Source organism: Leptonychotes weddellii, chromosome 1, assembly GCF_054177405.1.
Source record: "Leptonychotes weddellii isolate Sample4059 chromosome 1, ASM5417740v2, whole genome shotgun sequence".
NCBI lineage: Eukaryota > Metazoa > Chordata > Mammalia > Carnivora > Phocidae > Leptonychotes > Leptonychotes weddellii.
In genome coordinates, this window is record NC_138369.1 from 7,281,486 (window position 1) to 7,300,853 (window position 19,368).

Here is a 19,368-nt window from a genome sequence, read left to right on the forward strand (position 1 = left end):
TAGACACCTTCCCCCTGTACTTTTTCCCAATCACCTCCCAAAACGGCTTCCCCTTTTTGTCTGTTTCTTTCCAGAAGGGCAGGGAGTGTCCATGGTCTGTTCTGCTCACTGTTAGGGCCCCGAGGCCCAGGACAGCAGAGGCACACAGCAGGCTCTCATCAAGTGTCAGCTGAATGAACAAACTGACAGCTCCGGCCCAGCCTAATGGGGCTGTGATGGGACACTGAACATGAGCAGCAACACTGGGGCTCTGTCAGGGGCAGGGGGAAGTGGGTCCTGAGGAGAGTCCAGGCCAACAGGAGGGGATGCACCCCTGTCCTCCCCACACCCCCAAATAACTCCCTCACCATGCCAGACCCAGGACCAGGTGAAGGACCAGGCAATGGGGGGAGGGGAGTGCTCAGGGTGGAGAACAAAGAAGGCAAACCAAGCACACTGCTCCGGCACTAAGTCAAGTTCTTTACTTCCCAGAAGTGATGGCTAAGAGGGGGTGGGGGTGGGGGGAGGAAGACAGAGAGAGCAAGGAGGTGGGAGGAGAGGGGACAGTAAACCACTGTTCTATAAGTCTCAGGAGGCAAGTGCTCAAGGTAAAAAAGAGTCCTGGAGAATCGTCCGCGGCTGCGGGAAGCATCTCGATTTCCTTCTGTGTAGAAGTCCTTGGGGGGGGTAAAGGCTGCCGCCGCTGCCGCTGCATTAAATAGTTATGTACATCGCAGAGAGTCCCAGGCCGTAGGCAGGCGGGGGAAGGGGGTCATTTCACCAGGGGCCGAGTTTTATCATCATCACCACACTGATGGGCTTTGTACTTTTTCACCTCTGCCATGTACTTGGCCCATGCGTCACCTTTACTTGTTAATACCTGTTGGGGGAGGGGGGGCACACAGGGGTTGCAAGGGGACACCAAGGAGGCCAGGAACTGGGGTCAGGACTGTCCTGAGACAGCTGACACCCCCCCACACACACACACCCACCCCGTGTCACCCTTAAGGTCGTGGGTTTGAAGTAAAGATGTGCAGACTCAATTTATCTGGGGAAACTGTTGAAAGCCCTCCTCCCCCACCCAGCCCCCGCATCCAAGGCCCCGGGGGCTGGACAGAAGGGAAAGGGCTCAGCAGCCAGGCACTGAGGCTGGAAAGGAAAGGCACCGCGGGTGGGCCCCCTCACCCAGCCTGCTCACCTCATCCTCCGTCTTCTGCTTCTTGGCTACTATTCCCGTCTTGAGGGCTAGTTTGTTTCCGCCTCTGCGCTTGCCCACCTGGGTGAAGGGACAGAAGACTGCAACGGTTACAGGAGCCGGGCCCGGCCTTGGCGGCGCTGAGGCCCACTACACCTTCCTAGCCCGGCCCGGTGGCCCGTCCCGACGCCGCGCCCAGCTCCACCAGCCGGCCGACCTGCGCAGCAATCAGAGAGGAGCACACGCGACTCTTAGCGTCTGCCCTGGGCCCATGATGCCCTGGCAGTCGTGGGCCCCTGGGCTGCCCTCCCCAAAAGCAAGAAGAACCTCCACATCAGTGGGGACCGGCTGTCCTCACCCTCCCCTAGCAGGGACCACACAGGCAGCAACAGCTCCCTTTACTGAGCACTCACTGTATGCTAAGCTCTGTGCCAAGTACTTTGGATGTATCATCCTTCACTTTCACGGCTGCTCCAAGAGGAAGGTTACAACCAACCCCGTTTTATAGATGAGGGTACACCTTTGAGAAAGAAGAGGGCCTACCCTTGGTTGGCAGCAAGCAATGGAACTGGATTCAGGGTCAGATGGGTCCACGTCACAGAGCAGCATCCTCACCCGACAAAGGATGCTGCACCTAACCTGGCCTCTTTAAGGTGCCCCTCGATGAAGAAATGAAAAAGGCAGTGACAACTACTGCTACTCCTGCTCACAAAGGGTCACTCGGCCTCCACCTCTGGTTCTTACACCAAGCCAGGAACCTAGAATCCTGACACTCTCCCTTCCTCCAAAAGAAGTCTCACTCTAGACCTCATCCTGGTCCTCCACCTTCTCCCACTGAGTACTTTCTGTGTCCACGGGCAGCAACAGGCTTTACAGACATCCTCCCATCTCTATCCCTCAGCCAGCATCAAGTAACCCGTGCTGCTGGGACTACCCCCACTCACTTTTAACAAATGAAGAAAATGGGGCTTGGAGAGGTTAAATCACTTGCCCGAAATCACACTGTTGGAGTTAAGACTTGACCTCCAGTCTGTTACTCTCAAGTCAACACTTTCCTCCACACCACAGGGACTTGATCTCTGAACAAATTAATACCTGGGCTGTGAATTAGCTACTTCTTTTTCTTTTTTTCCTCTTTCTTTCTTTCTCTCTTTCTTGGTTATTAAAGAAACTTTTAAGTATGTCTTTTTTTTTTTTTAAATAGGCTGTACACCCAACGTGGGTCTTGAACTCTAGACCCTGAGATCAAGAGTTGCGTGTTCTACCGACTGAGCCAGCCAGGGGCCTCCAGGGACTTGATCTCAATACCAGAAACAAAGCAAGCTCAGAGTTGACCATCAATATAGTTGCCATTTATTTAGCCTAGAGTTTCTTGACCTCACACTAGTGACATTTTGAGCTGGATCATTTTTGCGGGGTGGGGGGAGCTATCCTGTGCATTGTAGGACGTTGAGCAGCATCTCTAGTCTTTACTCAGAGATGTCAACAGCACCCCTCCCCCAATTCTGACAAACAAAAATTTCTCCAGACTGCCAAATTGAGGGGGCTTGCGGGGAGGGGGTGGGGAGATTGTTCATTCCCAACTAAAAACCACTGGTGGTTTAGCCCTTCGTTTAAGACAAACCCTGTACTAACCTCCGGGATGGCCTCACAGAACCCTCATCACATCACAAGATGCGATGGTAACCATTTTTGCAAATGGGAAAATTGAGGGTAGGCCAGCCCAGACACTCCAGGAAAACGATCTTGTCATGTTAAACACGGCACATCCAGCACCCAGCACAATGCTCAGCATAAGGTATGGTGCTCAATAAATGGACACCGGACAAACGAGACTCAGGGAAAACAGAACAAATTTCCTAAGGTCACACAGTTAAGCACTGAGTCTCTAAACCACACAGCTCAGATTCCAGATTTGAATTTGCCCCTCTTCCCCATAGTGGGAGATGGTCCCAGTATCCAAGTTTAAGTACCACTCAAATAGGAATCCCGGTATCCTGATTTCCCCATCCCCAGAGCGCTGTTTCGAATGCAATTGCCTGGCTACCGGTCCCCGCGGGCGGTCTCCGGGGGTCCCCACCCCCGCCCCCAAACCTCTCGTCGAGAATCCAGGTTCCGGATCCTCAGCGGGCGACCGGACGGCCCCCTCATCGGGGCCGGAGGGTGGACCTGGATCCCGATTCCCTTTCTCGGGCCCCGATTCCCTCTGCCAAGGCAGGCCCCGGCGCCCGCCCCCACCCCCGCGGCTCCTTACGAAGCTGAGCGTGGGGCCCGGGCCGCCCTTCCTCTTCAGATCCCCAGGGCCCGCGGCGGCGGCGGCGGCGGCAGGCTGGTCGGGTCGCGGCGGGCCCGGGGGCGGCTCCTCCTGCCGCTGCCGCTGCTCCTCCTCCATCTTCCGCTTGAACAGCTCCAGGAAGCTGCCGTCGTTGGCGAACAAGTTCACACCGCCCGACACCGGGCTAGAACCCGCGCCCGACGCTTCCTCGTCCCCGCTCTCGGGCGACGTCCCGGGCCCCGACTCAGCCCATCGGCTCCCGACACTGCCGCCGCCCGCGGGGCCCGGCGCCTCCCGGCCCGGAGGCTCCGCCCGTCTCCCTCGGGCAGCCATTTTGTCGCCAGGTGCCGCGCAAAGGACTCCGGGAAGGCGGCTCCGGCCCGGCGCTTGGCGCCCGACTTGCCCCGTCCCGGGCAATGCATGCCGGGAAGAGCGGTCTGGCCCTCAAGCGTCCGCAGTAGGGGCGGAGTATAAGGGGCGGGGCGAATAAGGGGTAAGACCTGGCGCCACGGGCCCGCCCAGCCAGCCACGCGGATTTTTATAATCCCTCTAGATTTGGGCGGTTTCCCCGGGACTGGAACCATTGTCTGGGACTGCGGCTGTAGCTGGCTCTCCGGAGTGAGGTTCCCACTTGAAACTGGGGGCATATTACCTTTCCGGGGCTAGGATCCCCTTCTGGCACCAGGGATAATCTCTGAGGGAAAGGACCCCGTCTGAGACTGTGTGTTCAACTGACACCTCGAAACCGAGGTCCCCCCCCAAAAAAAAAAAGAAACCGAGGTCCCGAACTCGGTCCAGAGGGCAGATATCTAGCCTAAACACACACATACACACCCTCCCGACTAGAAATGGGGATATCTCTGGTTTGGTTGGGTACTGTCTCTGGGATGGAGCTCTCATTTGGGAATGGGAATACAGCTGGCTCCGTGGAGTTGGGGTCCCCACTGAGAATAAGGGTGTTATGGGCTGGAGTACTCAAATGAAGTCGCGGGTATTTTTAGGCTATAGTCTGTCTAAGGTTAAGAGTGTTCGCCAAAGGCCTGGCACTCATCTTATATTCCTGCCCAGGACAGAGATTCAAACAGGGAATTCGCTAGAGTCTCCCCTCGAACAGGGAGCAAAGTGCAAGAAGGTTTCCGGGAATAGAGTCCCTTCTATGACGAGGAGCACAGTTGTAGGTGTGGTCCCTGCCCTGGCCTGCCCAGCATGGGGCTCAGGGCGCACTGGACGAAGATCGGCGGATCTTGCCCACTACCGGACTTGTTCTCCCTCTAATCCACTTGCAGTCCAGGGACCTGTCTTCAGCCAACTAATCGGTTCGTCTCTGATTGGTTTGCGTCAAGAGCCAGGTGGCTCACAGCCAATTGGATAGCAGAGGAGACGGACCTGAGGCGATGTTGGGACCCATTTTGGAGAATAAGGACAAATGATCGACAGGAAGTTGAACCTATGGAGTCAGGCCAGGGCGGACCTCGGATCTAACTTCATGGAAAGGGCATGGACTTGGTGTTTGGCTGGTTGCTAAGGAGAGGTTGGCGGCTACGGGGAGGTGAGAATGATTGGTGAAAGTGAGAAAAAATGTAGCCAATGAAAGGAGAGCTGAGAGACTTGGGAACCAATCAGAGAAGGGGAGTCGTCAAAAGTACCAATATGTTAATTCGGCAGGGGGAGTCTTTGAAAAAACTTGGACAAGAGGGCGACTAAGTGAACCCTGGAATCGAAAGACATTGGAAATATAGTTTTTATTATCTCCTAAAAATCAGGCCATGAGGAAATTAATTCAGGCTCCTAGACTTGATGGGTATGTGCTAGGCAATTTCCCCTGTAGGTTCTTTTCGTGGTGCGCTCCGCTTGATCACGTGAGCCGGTTCCAAGATGGCGGCAGGGGTGGCCGGGTGGGGGGTTGAGGCAGAGGAGTTCGAGGATGCGCCTGATGTGGAGCCGCTGGAGCCCACGCTTAGCAACATCATCGAGCAGCGCAGCCTTAAGTGGATCTTCGTCGGGGGCAAGGGTGGCGTTGGCAAGACCACCTGCAGGTAAGGAAGCTGCGGCGGGGGCCGGGAAGACGGGTGGGATGTACCACTGGGTGAAGGGGAGGTTCGGGACTGGCTCTTCCACCCCAAGCCGAGAAAGGGGGCTGGGCCGGGGTCTTCCGGATCGTACTCCCAGAAGTGACCTGGGGCAAATGGAAGATATTGCCTGAATGCAGGCCTGGAACCCTCTGTTTTGGACCGCCCCCGTTGGGGTTCAAGGGTAGAACCACATTGAACCCAGCGCACGGGACGCAGGGGAGCACTTAGGTGTCCCAATCTGCTGGACGGTACCAGAGTGAGCTCGGAGTAGGGGGAGGGGCAAGCTATCCTAGTCTGGTGAACCTTGCCATTCTCTGGCCACGTGGGGGTAGAGGTGGTAGGCGGGAGGGGAGGCACGTGATTAGACCATACCAGTCGGCTGGGAGGAGGGGGAGGGGTCCCTGGGGCAAATTACCCTGAACAAGTGGACTGAACCATCCTGAATTTAGCGGGCGATGCAAGGGACCCCTTAGCTTAGCGTTTAGGGAGGGGGCACAAGGTCAAGCTAGGCTGGCTGGACAGCTGGACCGTGCCACTCTGTGCCAACAAAGAAGCAGCAGGCATCAGGCCAGACCGGCCCGGACAGCTGAACCTTACCACTGTAGTCACCCAGAGGGGTCAGTAGGTGAAGTCTGAGAAGGTCCCTATATAGGGATTAAGTCTTGATTCCACAGTTACCCATATTCTGGCTCAAGGCCCCTGTTAATCCAGGTCCCCTGCTCCTGGGCCCTATATAACCCCTTGCAGTCCTAGGTAGCAGAGCCTGACCCCTCACTCCCTGCCTTTTGACCTTTCCCTTGCCCAGCTGCAGCCTAGCGGTCCAGCTGTCCAAGGGGCGGGAGAGTGTTCTGATCATCTCCACCGACCCAGCCCACAACATCTCCGATGCATTTGACCAGAAGTTCTCCAAGGTGCCCACCAAGGTCAAAGGCTATGACAACCTCTTCGCCATGGTGAGTGGAGGTGGGCTCAGCTCCCCACTCTGGCAAAGGCCGTTCAGGCCCTCTCTGTGAACACCCACCATCAGCTACCATGCCCTGCCTATTCTGCATCATCCCTCAACGTACCCACAGGAGAACGAATGAGGAATGTTTGCGGAGCAGAAAGGAGGCCAGAGTGACCAGAGTTTAGCAAACAAGGGGAGGAAGGAGATGTCATAGGTCAATCACAGCTACGTGGTATAGGACCTTACAGGCCCCTGGGAGCAGTTATGTTTGATTCCAAGTTTAATAGGAAGCTGTTCATTTTAAGCAGGGCAGTGTCATGGCCAAATTCATTTTTCAAAAAGTTCCCTATGACTGCCGGGCGGAGAAACTCGGGTGGGGCCAGAATGTTGGGAGAAGTGGTCACATTTGGAATGTATTTTGGAATTAAAGCAACACAAATGTTTGGTTGTAATGGGCAAGGGAAAGAAGTGAACTAAGTACGTCTCTTAGTTGGCTCCCTCGACAGCCGGGATGGGGGCGACTAGGAGAGAAGCAGGTTTCGAAGGGACAAACAAGGAATTCCATTTTGGTCCCGGTGAATCCAGGGTGCCCACTGGGCATCCAAGTGGAGATGCCAGGACAGTGGCTTAGTTATGTGAGATATGTGAGCTTGGAAGAGGTTGGGGTTGATTTGGGAGTCATTCATTGTCTCAAGGATGGTATTTAAAGCTGCGCAAGTGGAGGAGAATGAGAGAGAACGGAGAAGCCCAGAAACAAACTGAGGTCACATCAACATTTAGGGTCCAGCTGGGGGGAGGGGTACGGGGACCAGTGAAGGAGGCCAAGAAGGAGCCACAGGTGAAGTGGGAGGAAGCCAGGCATCGTGAGCTCCTGAGCTCAGGACAGAGGGACTCGGTGGGAAGAAATAGTGGGCTTCAGCAGGCACATCAGATCTAGAGAGACCACTCTGGGAATGGGGGATGGGGGCAAAAGCCTGCACAGAGTGGGTGAGCTGAGGAGTGGGGACAGTGATCGCCATCATGGTGGCTGAGAAATAGGGCCATTGCTGGAGGGAGCTGAGGGTGGGTGGTGTTAAGGAGGCTTTTGGCGGGGGGGGGGGCGGGGAAGGAGATGCCAGAGTATGTTTGTTTGCTGATGTAAACGCTCCAACAGGGAGGGACAAGTGATGCTGTGGGAGGGAGCAAGGATGCTGGCAGAGGACAGTCCTCAGGCAGGTAGGTGGGTGCGAGTTCCATTCAGCTCACAGACCCAGGACATGGAAGCAGGGCAGGGAGGGGCAGGGGGGTGGGGTGGGCATGGGGACATTTCCTGGGAGGAGATGAGGGTGTTGGCAGCCAGTGGCTTCTTTTTCTAATCGGGCACAGCACTGGTCTCAGCAGAGAACAAGGGGTGAATGGGATGGATGGGGTTTGAGGAGAAAGAAGAAACTCCCGAGGGTGTGTCTGGCTTGAGTGCCTGTTGGAGAGTTGTGTTCAGGAATGGGGAGCAACGTGGGAATTATTCATCAAGTGCGTTCCCCGACTGTTCACCTCGGTGCAGCCATACCAGAGAGCTGGGAATAACCAGAGTGGGGATGTTGCCAGCCACGGGGAAAAGGGAGTGTCTGCAGAGGCACCCTATGGAGCCCAGGCTGGATAAGGGTGCCGGCCACGAGGGACACTGACAGTGAACAATGGGGCAGGGGTATGGGGACAAGATGGCCCAAAGAGGTAGGAGGCAAGGAGGCCCAGGTCAGAGAGTGAGGTGTGGGAGCTTGGAGGTGGCCCAGTTACTGGCAATAACCCATCAAGGGTGTGACTGTCAGGGGTGATGGGTGGGCATGCTCCCTGCAGGGAAATGACCTCTGAGGCCAGCGAGTTGGGGGCTTCACCATGGGACCTGTGAAGTCACCAAGAGGTGACATGGGAGGAGGATGGAGAGAGAGGCACTGAGTCCAGAGCAGACCAGACAGCCCGGGGACAATCATCCCTTCATGGATTCTACATACATGTTGAGGACCCATTGTGGGCTTCGCAGTGCTGACAGCTGATAAAGGTGATGAACGTGCTGAGTAAACCATGTGAGCTGGGGCTCGGGGTTAAGGAGAAATGAAGGCAGGGCAGGGGGAGTTGGGGCGACATTGTTAGATGGGATGGTCAGGGAGGGCTCCTGTTAGAGAAATGATCTGGATGAGGTCGGGGCCCCATTTGGGGAACGGCCAATGCAAGGGCCCAGCCATGGGCTCTGACTTCCCTCTGGGGCACTGATCACAGTTTACAATTTTCCATCTGCTTGTGAAATGGTTTGACCACTTGTGTGACCACACGAGACCTGAAGTGCCTCAGGGGTATCCCCAGCCATGAACTGATGAAGGTTGGTATTCAGGGCCCTTCATGGGCTCTTTCGCCTGGTGCCTGGGTGGGAAGGTCCGGCGGCAGCAGCACCCGAGTCTTGACCCCTCGGCCCTCAGGAGATTGACCCCAGCCTTGGCGTGGCCGAATTGCCTGACGAGTTCTTCGAGGAGGACAACATGCTCAGCATGGGCAAGAAGATGATGCAGGAGGCCATGAGTGCCTTCCCCGGCATTGACGAGGCCATGAGCTACGCAGAGGTCATGAGGTCAGGCCCTGCCAGCAGGGGAGGGTGCTGTGTAAGGCTGGGGTGGAAGGGGGCAAACAGGCCTGATCCTCCTCTCCCCTGCAGGCTGGTGAAGGGCATGAACTTCTCGGTGGTGGTGTTTGACACGGCGCCCACAGGCCACACACTGAGGCTGCTCAACTTCCCCACCATCGTGGAGCGGGGCCTAGGCCGCCTCATGCAGATCAAGAACCAGATCAGCCCCTTCATCTCCCAGGCAGGCAGGGCCCCAGGGCGTCCGGGCACCCCCTGTGTCAGAGTGTGCAGACACGCACTGACAAAGGCCTTCCTCACACATGCCCTCTCAGTCCGTGGTTCTCCACCATGGGGGTGGGGGGGACTGTCCGCCTACTCCATAGGGCTCGTGTCTTGCCCCCACCCACGGAGTGCTCCAGACAGAGCTTGAAAACACGTATTCCAGAGCCAGGCGGCCTGGGCTCAAATGCTTTACAGTCTGGTGTGACAGGACTCTGGGACCTCAAGCAAGTCACTTCACTTCTCTGGGTCTCACCTTCCTTGTCTGTCAAATGGAGGCCATACGGGTGTCCCATGGGTGGTTCTTAGCATGACAACATGACAAGCCCACTGCCCCCACATTTAGGCACACCACCACCGCCACCCTCTCCCTGGTGGTGTGTGGTCAGTACAACAGCTGTTGGAGGTAAGGTCTACATGTGGGGAAACTGAGGCTCCAGGAAGTCAAGCCCCCTGGCCACAATCCCCCAGAAATGGCCGAGCTGGCTTGACCCCTGTGGTCTGCTTGAGGACCTTTAACCCCAGGAGGTGTCAGTCCCCAACCCGGGTGCTGTAAGGCACCCCAGGTAAGCTGTGAGCCTCCCACGTCCTCCCCACAGATGTGCAACATGCTGGGCCTAGGGGACATGAACGCAGACCAACTGGCGTCCAAGTTGGAGGAGACGCTGCCCGTCATCCGCTCCGTCAGCGAACAGTTCAAGGACCCTGTGAGTCATGGTACGGGCGGGTGGTGAGAGGCTTGGGATGGGGACAGGGCCAGAACTTGCCCCTCGCTGTCCTCTCTCACGCCTTGCAGGAGCAGACAACGTTCATCTGCGTGTGCATTGCTGAGTTCCTGTCCCTGTATGAGACGGAGCGGCTGATTCAAGAGCTAGCCAAATGCAAGATTGATACCCACAACATCATCGTCAACCAGCTCGTCTTCCCTGACCCTGAGAAGCCCTGCAAGATGTGTGAGGCCCGCCACAAGATTCAGGCCAAGTACCTGGACCAGGTGTGCATGCCCAACTGCCTGCCCAGCCCTCACACCTTTGATCCTGGAAGTTGGGGCCTGGCCCAGCCCAACCAAGGCCCCACGGATCAATTACTGTATCCTCTGACCTTTTACTCCATTCTGTCTTCTAATCCTCTGCCCCAGCCTCCTGCTCCTAATCCTAACCCTAATTCTGGCTCTTGAAGACAGTAGCTGGCCTGGCCTGGGTACCTCTGACCCCAGGGAGGGGGAGGTCCAGCCCAGTGATCTCTGACCTCACTGGTCTCACTCCCACCTATCAGCATATGAAGCCCCTGCCCCACATTCTCCCCTGATCCTGGGAGATCCCCAGCCTGACCCTTCCCATTGACCCACATTCTGTCCCTGCCCTGCAACCCCCTGATTGCCACCATCTGCCCTGTGCCCTGGCCACAGATGGAGGACCTGTACGAAGACTTCCACATTGTGAAGCTGCCGCTGCTGCCCCACGAGGTGCGGGGGGCGGACAAGGTCAACACCTTCTCTGCCCTCCTCTTGGAGCCCTACAAGCCCCCCAGTGCCCAGTAGCACTGCTGCCAGCCCCAGTTGCTACCATTTCACACCCCCCCTCCACCCCCTCGGGGGGGCAGAGTTTGCACAAAGTCCCCCCCCATAGTATAGGGGGAGCCACTTGGGGGGCAGGGGGCGGGGAGGAGGTCTGTTCCCCCTGGTGGGGCTGAGGGGGCTGTAGCTGCCCCCCACCTCTCCCTGCCTCTCGCCCCTCAATAAAATGATCTTAAACCACCATGGATGTTGATGTAGAGGAGTTAGGGGTCAGCACCTTTATGTACAGTTGCACAGGTTGTACACTGCACAAAGATGGCACATCTAGAGGGACCAAGTCACACCAGAGATCTAATAGAGATGTATGTTTATTATGGTAATTTTGGAAGGAGGGTATCTTCAGTAAGGGGGTGTGCTTTTCTAACTCTGGTAGCGGTGTCCCTGCTGGGGCTATAAAACCTGTAGTAGAAGGGGAGCATCTGCCCACTTCCTTTGAGGTTCAGAGCGTGGGAACTGGGAGGTCCCTTGGCCATCCCTAGGCTGGTGGGGAACGGATTAGGCCGGCAGCGGGCCCAGCGCTGCCTGCTGTTTGGTTTGGGAATTAGTGGGCGCCCTGGGCAGAGGTTGGGCCTGCCAGACTGAGGATTAACAGTCTCCACCCCCCAATTCCTGTTCCCATGGGATGGCATCAGCCCTTCCCAGCACAGGGCTGCAACAGGGGGGCTAATTAGGAGGCAGGATGGCAGAGGAGTCGGGTCAGGTGGGCCCCTGAAGTCCTGTCTGCCTCCAGAGCGGCCTCGCTGAGTGATAGGCAGCATGCTTCCTGCAGTTAGAGCTCCACTCCCTTTATCCCTAAAGTGGAAACATAAAGTGTGGTCGTTCAGAATCATGGGAAAATTCACCGGACCCTGGACGGGTTTAGCACACCAGCTTGGAAGGCACTTAGTGGCCTCCCATATCCCTTCACTCCTCCCTCTGCCACTGCCTGGACAGCCAGTGTCATCCCCACTTGAGAGACCCAAGACCGGGGCAGTGACGTTGAGCATTTGCAATTTCCAAGCCAGTGCTGGCTCGAGGGGACAGAATGAGGATGCCCGAGGACATGCATGAGTCAAGAAGTGGTGTTCGGGCTGCACACGGGTGTGACAGGGTGTGCGTGTAAGGGGAACCCAGCCCCAAGCCTAGACGTGCCACCCCCCACTATTCCACTGGATGTGGACAGGTTGGGGTGGCCCTTGTAAACAAACACATGGTGCAACCTGTGACAGACCCCAGGTTCTGAGCCAGACTGCCTGGGTTCAAAAACCAGCTGTGCCACAAGCCGTGTGTCATCCGAGCCTCAGTTTCCCTACCTGGATAGCGGGAATAACAAAAGCACCCATTTCTTAGGTCCGCTTGTAAGGACTCAATGAGATGAAATAAGCAGAGCCTTTACAACAGCCCCAGTCACGTAGCCGCCAAGGAGGGTTTGTTACTCTTCACTGTAACAATTATTAAGCATGTGAGCTAGCTCGGGCAACCTGCCCCGGGGCCGGCGGGGGGCCAGCACTCAGAGGCGTGTGGGGACACATGTGAGTTGGGGGCGGGTGGCTGAGCACAGGGTAGGGGCGAGCTGTAGTGCATGTACGGACGTGTCCTAGGAAGTGGGGGCCTCTGCTCAGGAACCGAGAGCATCTCCTTGAAGCCCGTGCCCTCCCCCAGCCCTGAAGCTAGCCGCGCCACTCCCTCTCCCCCTTTTATGGGCTGTCCGGCAGCTGGACAGTGGAGATTTGGGTCTGAGGGTGGCCAGCCCAGGCCAGTTCCTAATTACCCGGGGCAGGGCAGACATCTGCCAGGCCGGGAACACAGTGTCCTGGCTGGCAGGGCTGCAAGGCGGGGCTGCAATGGGCCTCCTAGTGCGAACGGTGAACACAAGGGGCTTTAAGGGTGCCCCTCTTAGGGTTGGAACTCTGAGCCTCCGCACCTTCCACACTGGGTTATGAGTCTGATGTTGGGGATGAGGGGGCTATTTGTGTCAGGCTGGGGGTGCCCCCTTTGTAGGTGTGTCTGTGAAGGGGGAGCATCTGTCTACATCCATGCCAAATTTGGGGACAAGGTGTGTCCCCAAGCTTGTGTGTTCATGGCAATACTGAGAGTGAGACCTGAGGTGTGTGTATGGTTGAGGGAGCACTGGGGAGAGAGTGTCTTATGTATTGATGTGTAAATGCGGGTGAATTTTATGGGGGGGTATGGGCATGAGCCCATCTAGTTAGAAGGCTCTATGGGACTGTAGGGGAGGGGTCTCTTTTGTATGAGTGTGTTTAGGGCCCTGCTCTGACCCCAGGACCATGTGCCACTGTTTTGAGGGCAGGTGTGCATGCATCTGGTGTGTGACCACAGGTCAGTCTTTGTGCAGGAGAAATCGGGAATAAATGCATGGTCCCTCGTGTGTGAGAGCGTGCGGTTGTCTGTGTGAAGGCATTGTGGGGTCTGTGCTTTGCGGTTGTGTGATGTTGCATGTGTCTTTGTTACATGGTGCCATCGTGAGGGAATGCAGGGTCCCAGGTCCCTGCCCATGTGCTACCATATGGATGGATACCTGAGAGCCGAGAGCCTGGTGGGTTAGGGTCCATCTGCCTATATTGAATGTTGGGGGTGGGTAGAGCTACACGTGTCTTCTGTGACTTTTTAAGTCTGTGACAGTGTACACTGCGCTCTGGGTTACCGTGGTTGTGGGAGGCTGTGTTAAAAGAAGTTAAATTTGTGTCTGGGTCTATGGTGTGTGTTTCTTTGTGCATCCTTGTGACGGTGTGGAGTGACACAGCCTCACTGAACAGTGTGTGTGTGTCTCTGGAACTGGGAAGGAGACAGTCACTGCCCCCTCCCCCAGCTTAGGTCCAAGATCCCTTGGACCTGCCAGTGACTAACTGGGAGAGAGACAGGGAGGAGCAAGGGAGGACAGGGTGGATTGCTCCCCCTGCCCCAGGTAACAAACTGGCAAGACTTCTCCAAACAAACTTCTGAGGCTGCAGCCAAGGTGGGGGCGGGCCAGGGAGGGGCTGCCCACGCCCACTCCCCAGCCCCCTCCCCCTGGGGTCTGGCCTCAGCCCCACCTAAAGCTGAATTCACCCGCCCATTCTGTCCCTGGCCCCGTTTGTCTCTGCACCCTCCACCAGGTGAGAAGGGCCCAGGCCTGGGGGAACAGAGGATCCTGAGGACAGATGGGTCCTCAGGCAGGAATCCATCAAACTCCTCAGGGTGGGGAGCTGAGGGCTCTGAAGGCTGGAGGGGATTGGACAGATGAAAGGTCAAGGTGGGTCCAGGAGAAGGGGGAAGGGGCAGAGCCAGGGCCATTAAGTGGGGAGGTGGGTAGGCTTGGGGAACTGTGTAGGGGAGAGACCAGCCAGGGGAGAGGGCCTGGGGTACAGGGCCTGGGGGAACTGGAAGCTTGGGGATTGGGCTTCCAAGGGCTTCAAAGAAGGGAGTGCAGGGGTGGAGGATGGGCTGAGAATGGGAGCTGTAGGAGTGGGGTGGAGGACGGGCAGAGATGGGACCTGAAGAAGGGGATCGAGGCTGGGGAAGAGCTGGAGTCCTAAGACTCTAGAAACAGGCGCTGGGGACTCAGGGAGTGGGGAAGGCTGTAGATAGGAGCCCAGGTAAGGAGGGCTACTGGGGCTGATTGGTGGACCCAAGGGTCTTGGGGATGGAGGATGGAGGGAGAGGGCCAGGGAAGGTAGACTTATGGAGCTGGGACCAGGAGTCCTGGGAAGAGGGAGGCCTGCCAGAGGGGGCTTGGGAAGGACTGGGGGCTAGGGCGGGACTGAGCGGGCCTGGGAGGAGACCGGAACCTGGGCTGGGGACGCCAAGCTGAGTCGGCCCGCACCTCTCCGCCCCTGCCCGCAGCCCGGGGGACCCTTTCCTCCGCCCACAGGCTGGGGTCCGGTTCAGCCCCTTCTCCTTCGGCGCAGCCGGCCCGGCGCTGCGATGACCGTCACCTACACAGCCCGCGTGGCCAATGCGCGCTTCGGCGGCTTCTCGCAGCTGCTGTTGCTGTGGCGCGGGAGCATCTACAAACTTCTGTGGCGCGAGTTGGTCTGTTTCCTGGGGCTCTACATGGCGCTGAGTGCCGCCTATCGGTGAGGCGGCCCTGGGGTGGGGGACGCGGGGGGAGGGGGGGGGACTAGGGAAGGGACCTTGGGTGTGTCCAGGAGGGAGGCTCTCCTGTGACCCCCTGCCCCCTCCCTCGCAGCTTCGTGCTGACCGAAGGGCAGAAGCGCTACTTCGAGAAGCTCGTCATTTACTGTGACCAGTATGCCAGTCTCATCCCGGTCTCTTTCGTGCTGGGTGCGTTCGCTCCTTAGTTCCCCATTCCCCTAATACTAAGAAACCCATTCCCAGGCCTTTTGGAGACCCCATTCCTCAGGAGACCCCCCTCAAATCCAACCCCAACAGACCCTTATTTCTACATCCTTCATGCCAGGTGTGGCCCCAATTTCCAGAGACCTTGGATGTCACCTGGTTACAGTAAGCCACGAGAGCTCCGTGTCACCCATAGGCTTAATCCCTGGTCATCTCAGGGTCTCCCACCTGTGTCTGCATGAGACTCCTAGTGGCTCCCCACATGTCCTGGGTCCCAGGGACCCCTCCAGTGACCCCCTAAGACTCCATCCTCTCAAGTCCCGCCCGGAGGACATTTCTCTGACAAGTCAGTGACTTCATGTGACCCCAGCCTCCTGTTTCAGGTCCCCACGCTCCCAACCGAGTGATTCCTTGTGGCCAGGGTGACAACCTGCCTATGTGCCCCGAACATAGGCCCTGTGTCTCCACCTCCATCCTGACATCCCAATCCCACATCCCAGGTGACAATCAGATAGCCAGGGTGACCCCCAAATTCCCAGCCCAGGCGGCCCCGCGAGGTGGGTGGGTGATAAGCCTCCCCTGGCGTCTCTGATGCAGAGCCTATATCATCCCTCTTGCCACGACCTGGCCCTGGCATCCCCACTTAGCCCCCCTATTCCCGGCTGTCCCGCAGGTTTCTATGTGACGCTGGTGGTGCATCGCTGGTGGAACCAGTACCTCTGCATGCCGCTGCCGGACGCGCTCATGTGCGTGGTGGCAGGCACGGTGCACGGACGCGACGAGCGGGGCCGCCTCTACCGGCGTACGCTCATGCGCTACGCCGGGCTCTCGGCTGTGCTTATCCTGCGCTCCGTCAGCACCGCGGTCTTCAAGCGCTTCCCCACCATAGACCACGTAGTGGAGGCGGGTGAGGCTCCTGCCTGAAGCGGGGCGGGGGGCGGGGCTGAGAACGGGGGGGCGGGGCGAGTAACCCCCTCCCCCACACCTCGCCCCTCCAGGATTTATGACCCGCGAGGAGCGTAAGAAGTTCGAGAACCTGAACTCGTCCTACAACAAGTACTGGGTGCCCTGCGTCTGGTTCTCCAACCTGGCTGCGCAGGCCCGGCGTGAGGGCCGCATCCGCGACAACAGCGCCCTTAAGCTGCTGCTCGAGGTGGGCCCGCCAGGAGGTCATTCATACAAAATTCCAGGGAAATGATACCTCCCCGGAATTGTGTCAGATGGCGGCCTGCCACGCGCCTCCCCCGAGGCAGATTCCCAACACCCTTACCAAGCAGCCCCCAGGTGCACACTTATCTCTAGGGGGCCGACTCCCCGGCGCATAGTGCCCCCTTCCCCAGATGTACACTCACCACTAAATACTCTCCCTGGAGACCCAGAAGCACACGCCCACATCCCACCAGGTAACCACTCACCTCCATCCCAAGTACCCACACCTAATCCCCATGTGTGCACTCACAATTCAGGCCTTCTCATGACGTGTATCTGCACCCAGGAGCTGACCGTGTTTCGGGGCAAGTGCGGAATGCTCTTTCACTACGACTGGATCAGCGTACCCCTTGTCTATACCCAGGTAACCCTGCCGTGCCTCTGTTTAAATCCGGCATCGGACGCTCTGACGCACTGGTCTCAAGGGAAGACTGAGGGCCAGCTGAGACCCCATATCCGTGATGCCCCATCCTAGTCCTGGTCTCTCCAAGACCTCCTGAGACCGGGAGAACCCTGACCTGGTGACCCACCCTGCCCCCAGGTGGTCACCATCGCTGTGTACAGCTACTTCCTGGCCTGCCTCATCGGTCGCCAGTTCCTGGACCCAGCTCAGGGCTACGAAGGCCACAACCTGGACCTGTGCGTGCCCATCTTCACCCTGCTGCAGTTCTTCTTCTATGCGGGCTGGCTCAAGGTAGGTGGAGCTCAGAGGTAGGGACTCTCGGGGTCGGATAGGCACGGGTTCTCAGGGCTCTACCTAACTATCCCCTTCCCCTTCAGGTAGCCGAGCAGCTCATCAATCCCTTCGGAGAGGACGACGATGACTTTGAAACCAACTTTCTGATCGACCGCAACTTCCAGGTGAGACTCGGGTGAGACCATCCCGGGCTCCCAAACCAGCCTTGGCCCCACCCCTCGAAGACTTGCCTGGGCCTGGACCCTGAACCATCATCCTTCTTTCTTTGGTCACCATACGCCTAGCCCATCCTGAGGGGTCCACCCCGTGCACGCCCGCAGGTGTCAATGCTGGCCGTGGACGAGATGTATGACGACCTGGCCATGCTGGAGAAGGATCTGTACTGGGACGCAACCGAGGCTCGCGCCCCCTACACCGCAGCCACCGCGTTCCTGCGGCAGCAGCCCTCCTTCCAGGGCTCCACCTTCGATATCACGTGAGCCAGCGGGATGGGTGGGGCCTCCCGGAGGAGGCGCTTCTGGCCCTGCGGGGGATGATCCGATTGGAGGGGCTCTGGGCTACCAGGACAGGGCCGATTTGGAGACTCAGGGCTAAGACCTCAAGTCTGTGAGGACTAGAATGGGGGTAGGGGGCAGGGATCCGGGTCAAGGTCTGGGACCCGGCCACTAACTGGGGGCCGACCCAAGGGCTAAGGCCGATGAGGACTGGACGCGCGGCCAGAGGCAGCGCCAGAGATGCTGCAGTCCCGACTGAGGCTTGAAGAGCTAAATTTGAGCTTAGCCGAAGCCAGAGGATAAAAGCAGGCTCTCAGGAGAAGGACCGAGGTCTTTGGGGATAAGTGAGACAAAGGGATGGATGGAACCAGGAGAAGCAGCGTGTCTCGGTCCCCGCTCTGTCAGTCAAGGAGAGGAGCGAGGTCGCAACGCTGAACCACTGTCCGTCCGACAGGCTGGCCAAAGAGGACATGCAGTTCCAGCGGCTGGACGGCGTGGACGGGCCGCTGGGCGAGGCGCACGGCGACTTTTTGCAGCGCCTCCTGCCGGTAGGCGCAGGCATGGGCGCGGGAGGCCTGCTGGGCCGGCGCCTGTCCTTAATGCGCCGCAAGAACAGCTGCGTGTCTGAGACGTCCACAGCCGCCAGCTGCACGTGCGCAGGCGCCCCCGACGGCGCGGCCCCGGAGTGCGGTTGCGGGGACCCGCTGCTCGACTCCGGCCTGCGGGAGCCAGAGCCGGAGCTCCCCGCCGGCCCCGAGCTGCCCGTCCCGGGGCCCGCCGCCGAGCCCTTCACCACTGTGCCTATGCCCGCGCCCCGGGGCCCGGCTCCACCCTGGCTGCCCAGCCCCATTGGCGAGGAGGAGGAGAGTCTAGCCTGAGGCCCTCAGGCCCAGGATTCCCCAAGGACAGGGACACAAACCCCGACAGGGCACGCAGGCAGCAGTCTGGGTCTGCATAAGCCGCGTGTGGACTCCACCTGTCCGATTTTGACCCGTTCCCGCCTCCTGCGCGCCCGCCTTCGCGTCTGGCACTGGGGCTTGGAGCGCCTCCAGTGGGCCAGGCACTGGGCTAAGGGTGAAGGATTCTTCCAGCTTCTTTGAACAGGCGGTCCTTCCCACCAGCTCTACTTTCCTCCCTCCACTGCCTGAAAGGCCCCCATTAGTGTGCCCTGCCTTCATTCTTTCCTTGAAGTGGAGACGTGAGTGCCTACCTCATTGACTTAGGGGGATGAAATAACGGTTTTAGAATGTTGATTACATAATAGGTGCTCAATAAAATGTTAGTGGTTTTTACTCAAACATTATTAGCCCGACTCTTCCTGCCAGGAATTAGGCTAAATAAGATTTGAGAATTCCTCCAGATTCTTTGATCGCACCTTGCCTCCTTCTTCCCAAACTCTGCCCTCTGAAATGACCCCATGTGTCCATGGCTTTACTCATTCATTAATGTACCAGCCAGTCCCCAGACCACAGCCTCCTCCTGTCAGTCTTGTTTTATGATTCTGCCAGCGACTTCTCTGCCCCAATTCACTGCCTTCTCCAATACTCCTTCGGAGCTCCCAGTCATAATTCAATCATATGGTGAATTTAGAAGTCCAGCCGGGATCCCTCTCCAGATTCTAGACTGGGAGAGCCACCTGCCTCCTCGAGATCTTCATGTGGCACCTTGAACAGAGCATTCCCCCCAAACCAGCTCCCTATTGGCTCCCCAACCTGCCCCAACCTATCTGTTGGCTTTGTCCTTCCGGGTGATAGGCCCAAATCTGGGAGTCCTCT

The 19,368-nt window shown here is 57.9% G+C and overlaps 3 protein-coding genes and 1 long non-coding RNA gene across 5 annotated transcripts; 2 read left to right on the top strand and 2 right to left on the bottom strand.

Moving 5' to 3' along the window:
- Positions 1-439: 439 nt before the first annotated feature.
- Positions 440-3,862, bottom strand: TRIR (telomerase RNA component interacting RNase). 2 transcript variants are annotated; one of them, XM_006750631.3, is made up of 3 exons: positions 3,429-3,840; positions 1,178-1,255; positions 440-859 (listed from the first exon to the last, which is right to left on the bottom strand). In XM_006750631.3, exons 1-3 carry the CDS (start codon positions 3,780-3,782, stop codon positions 752-754), a joined length of 540 nt encoding a protein of 179 aa, XP_006750694.1. In that variant the 5' UTR covers positions 3,783-3,840; the 3' UTR covers positions 440-751. The 2 variants fall into 2 exon arrangements, with proteins under 2 accessions (XP_006750694.1, XP_030877794.1); XM_031021934.2 differs by lacking the exon at positions 440-859 and having other exon boundaries at positions 1,179-1,255; positions 3,452-3,862.
- A 1,430-nt stretch (positions 3,863-5,292) lies between these two features.
- On the top strand, positions 5,293-11,096 carry GET3 (guided entry of tail-anchored proteins factor 3, ATPase). Its single transcript, XM_081813255.1, has 7 exons — positions 5,293-5,485; positions 6,327-6,474; positions 8,918-9,066; positions 9,151-9,301; positions 9,939-10,046; positions 10,136-10,333; positions 10,748-11,096. The coding sequence occupies exons 1-7, from the start codon at positions 5,325-5,327 to the stop codon at positions 10,877-10,879; spliced, it is 1,047 nt and encodes a 348-aa protein (XP_081669381.1). The 5' UTR covers positions 5,293-5,324; the 3' UTR covers positions 10,880-11,096.
- Positions 11,097-11,207: 111 nt separating this feature from the next.
- LOC145720422 (uncharacterized) lies at positions 11,208-17,464 on the bottom strand. The gene is made up of 2 exons (XR_014143322.1): positions 17,330-17,464; positions 11,208-11,707 (listed from the first exon to the last, which is right to left on the bottom strand). It is a non-coding gene; the product is annotated as an uncharacterized LOC145720422 (long non-coding RNA).
- On the top strand, positions 14,568-18,875 carry BEST2 (bestrophin 2). The gene is made up of 9 exons (XM_006730542.3): positions 14,568-14,970; positions 15,084-15,178; positions 15,867-16,100; positions 16,192-16,346; positions 16,689-16,766; positions 16,944-17,096; positions 17,183-17,263; positions 17,420-17,574; positions 18,048-18,875. Exons 1-9 carry the CDS (start codon positions 14,819-14,821, stop codon positions 18,469-18,471), a joined length of 1,527 nt encoding a protein of 508 aa, XP_006730605.1. The 5' UTR covers positions 14,568-14,818; the 3' UTR covers positions 18,472-18,875.
- Positions 18,876-19,368: the final 493 nt, after the last annotated feature.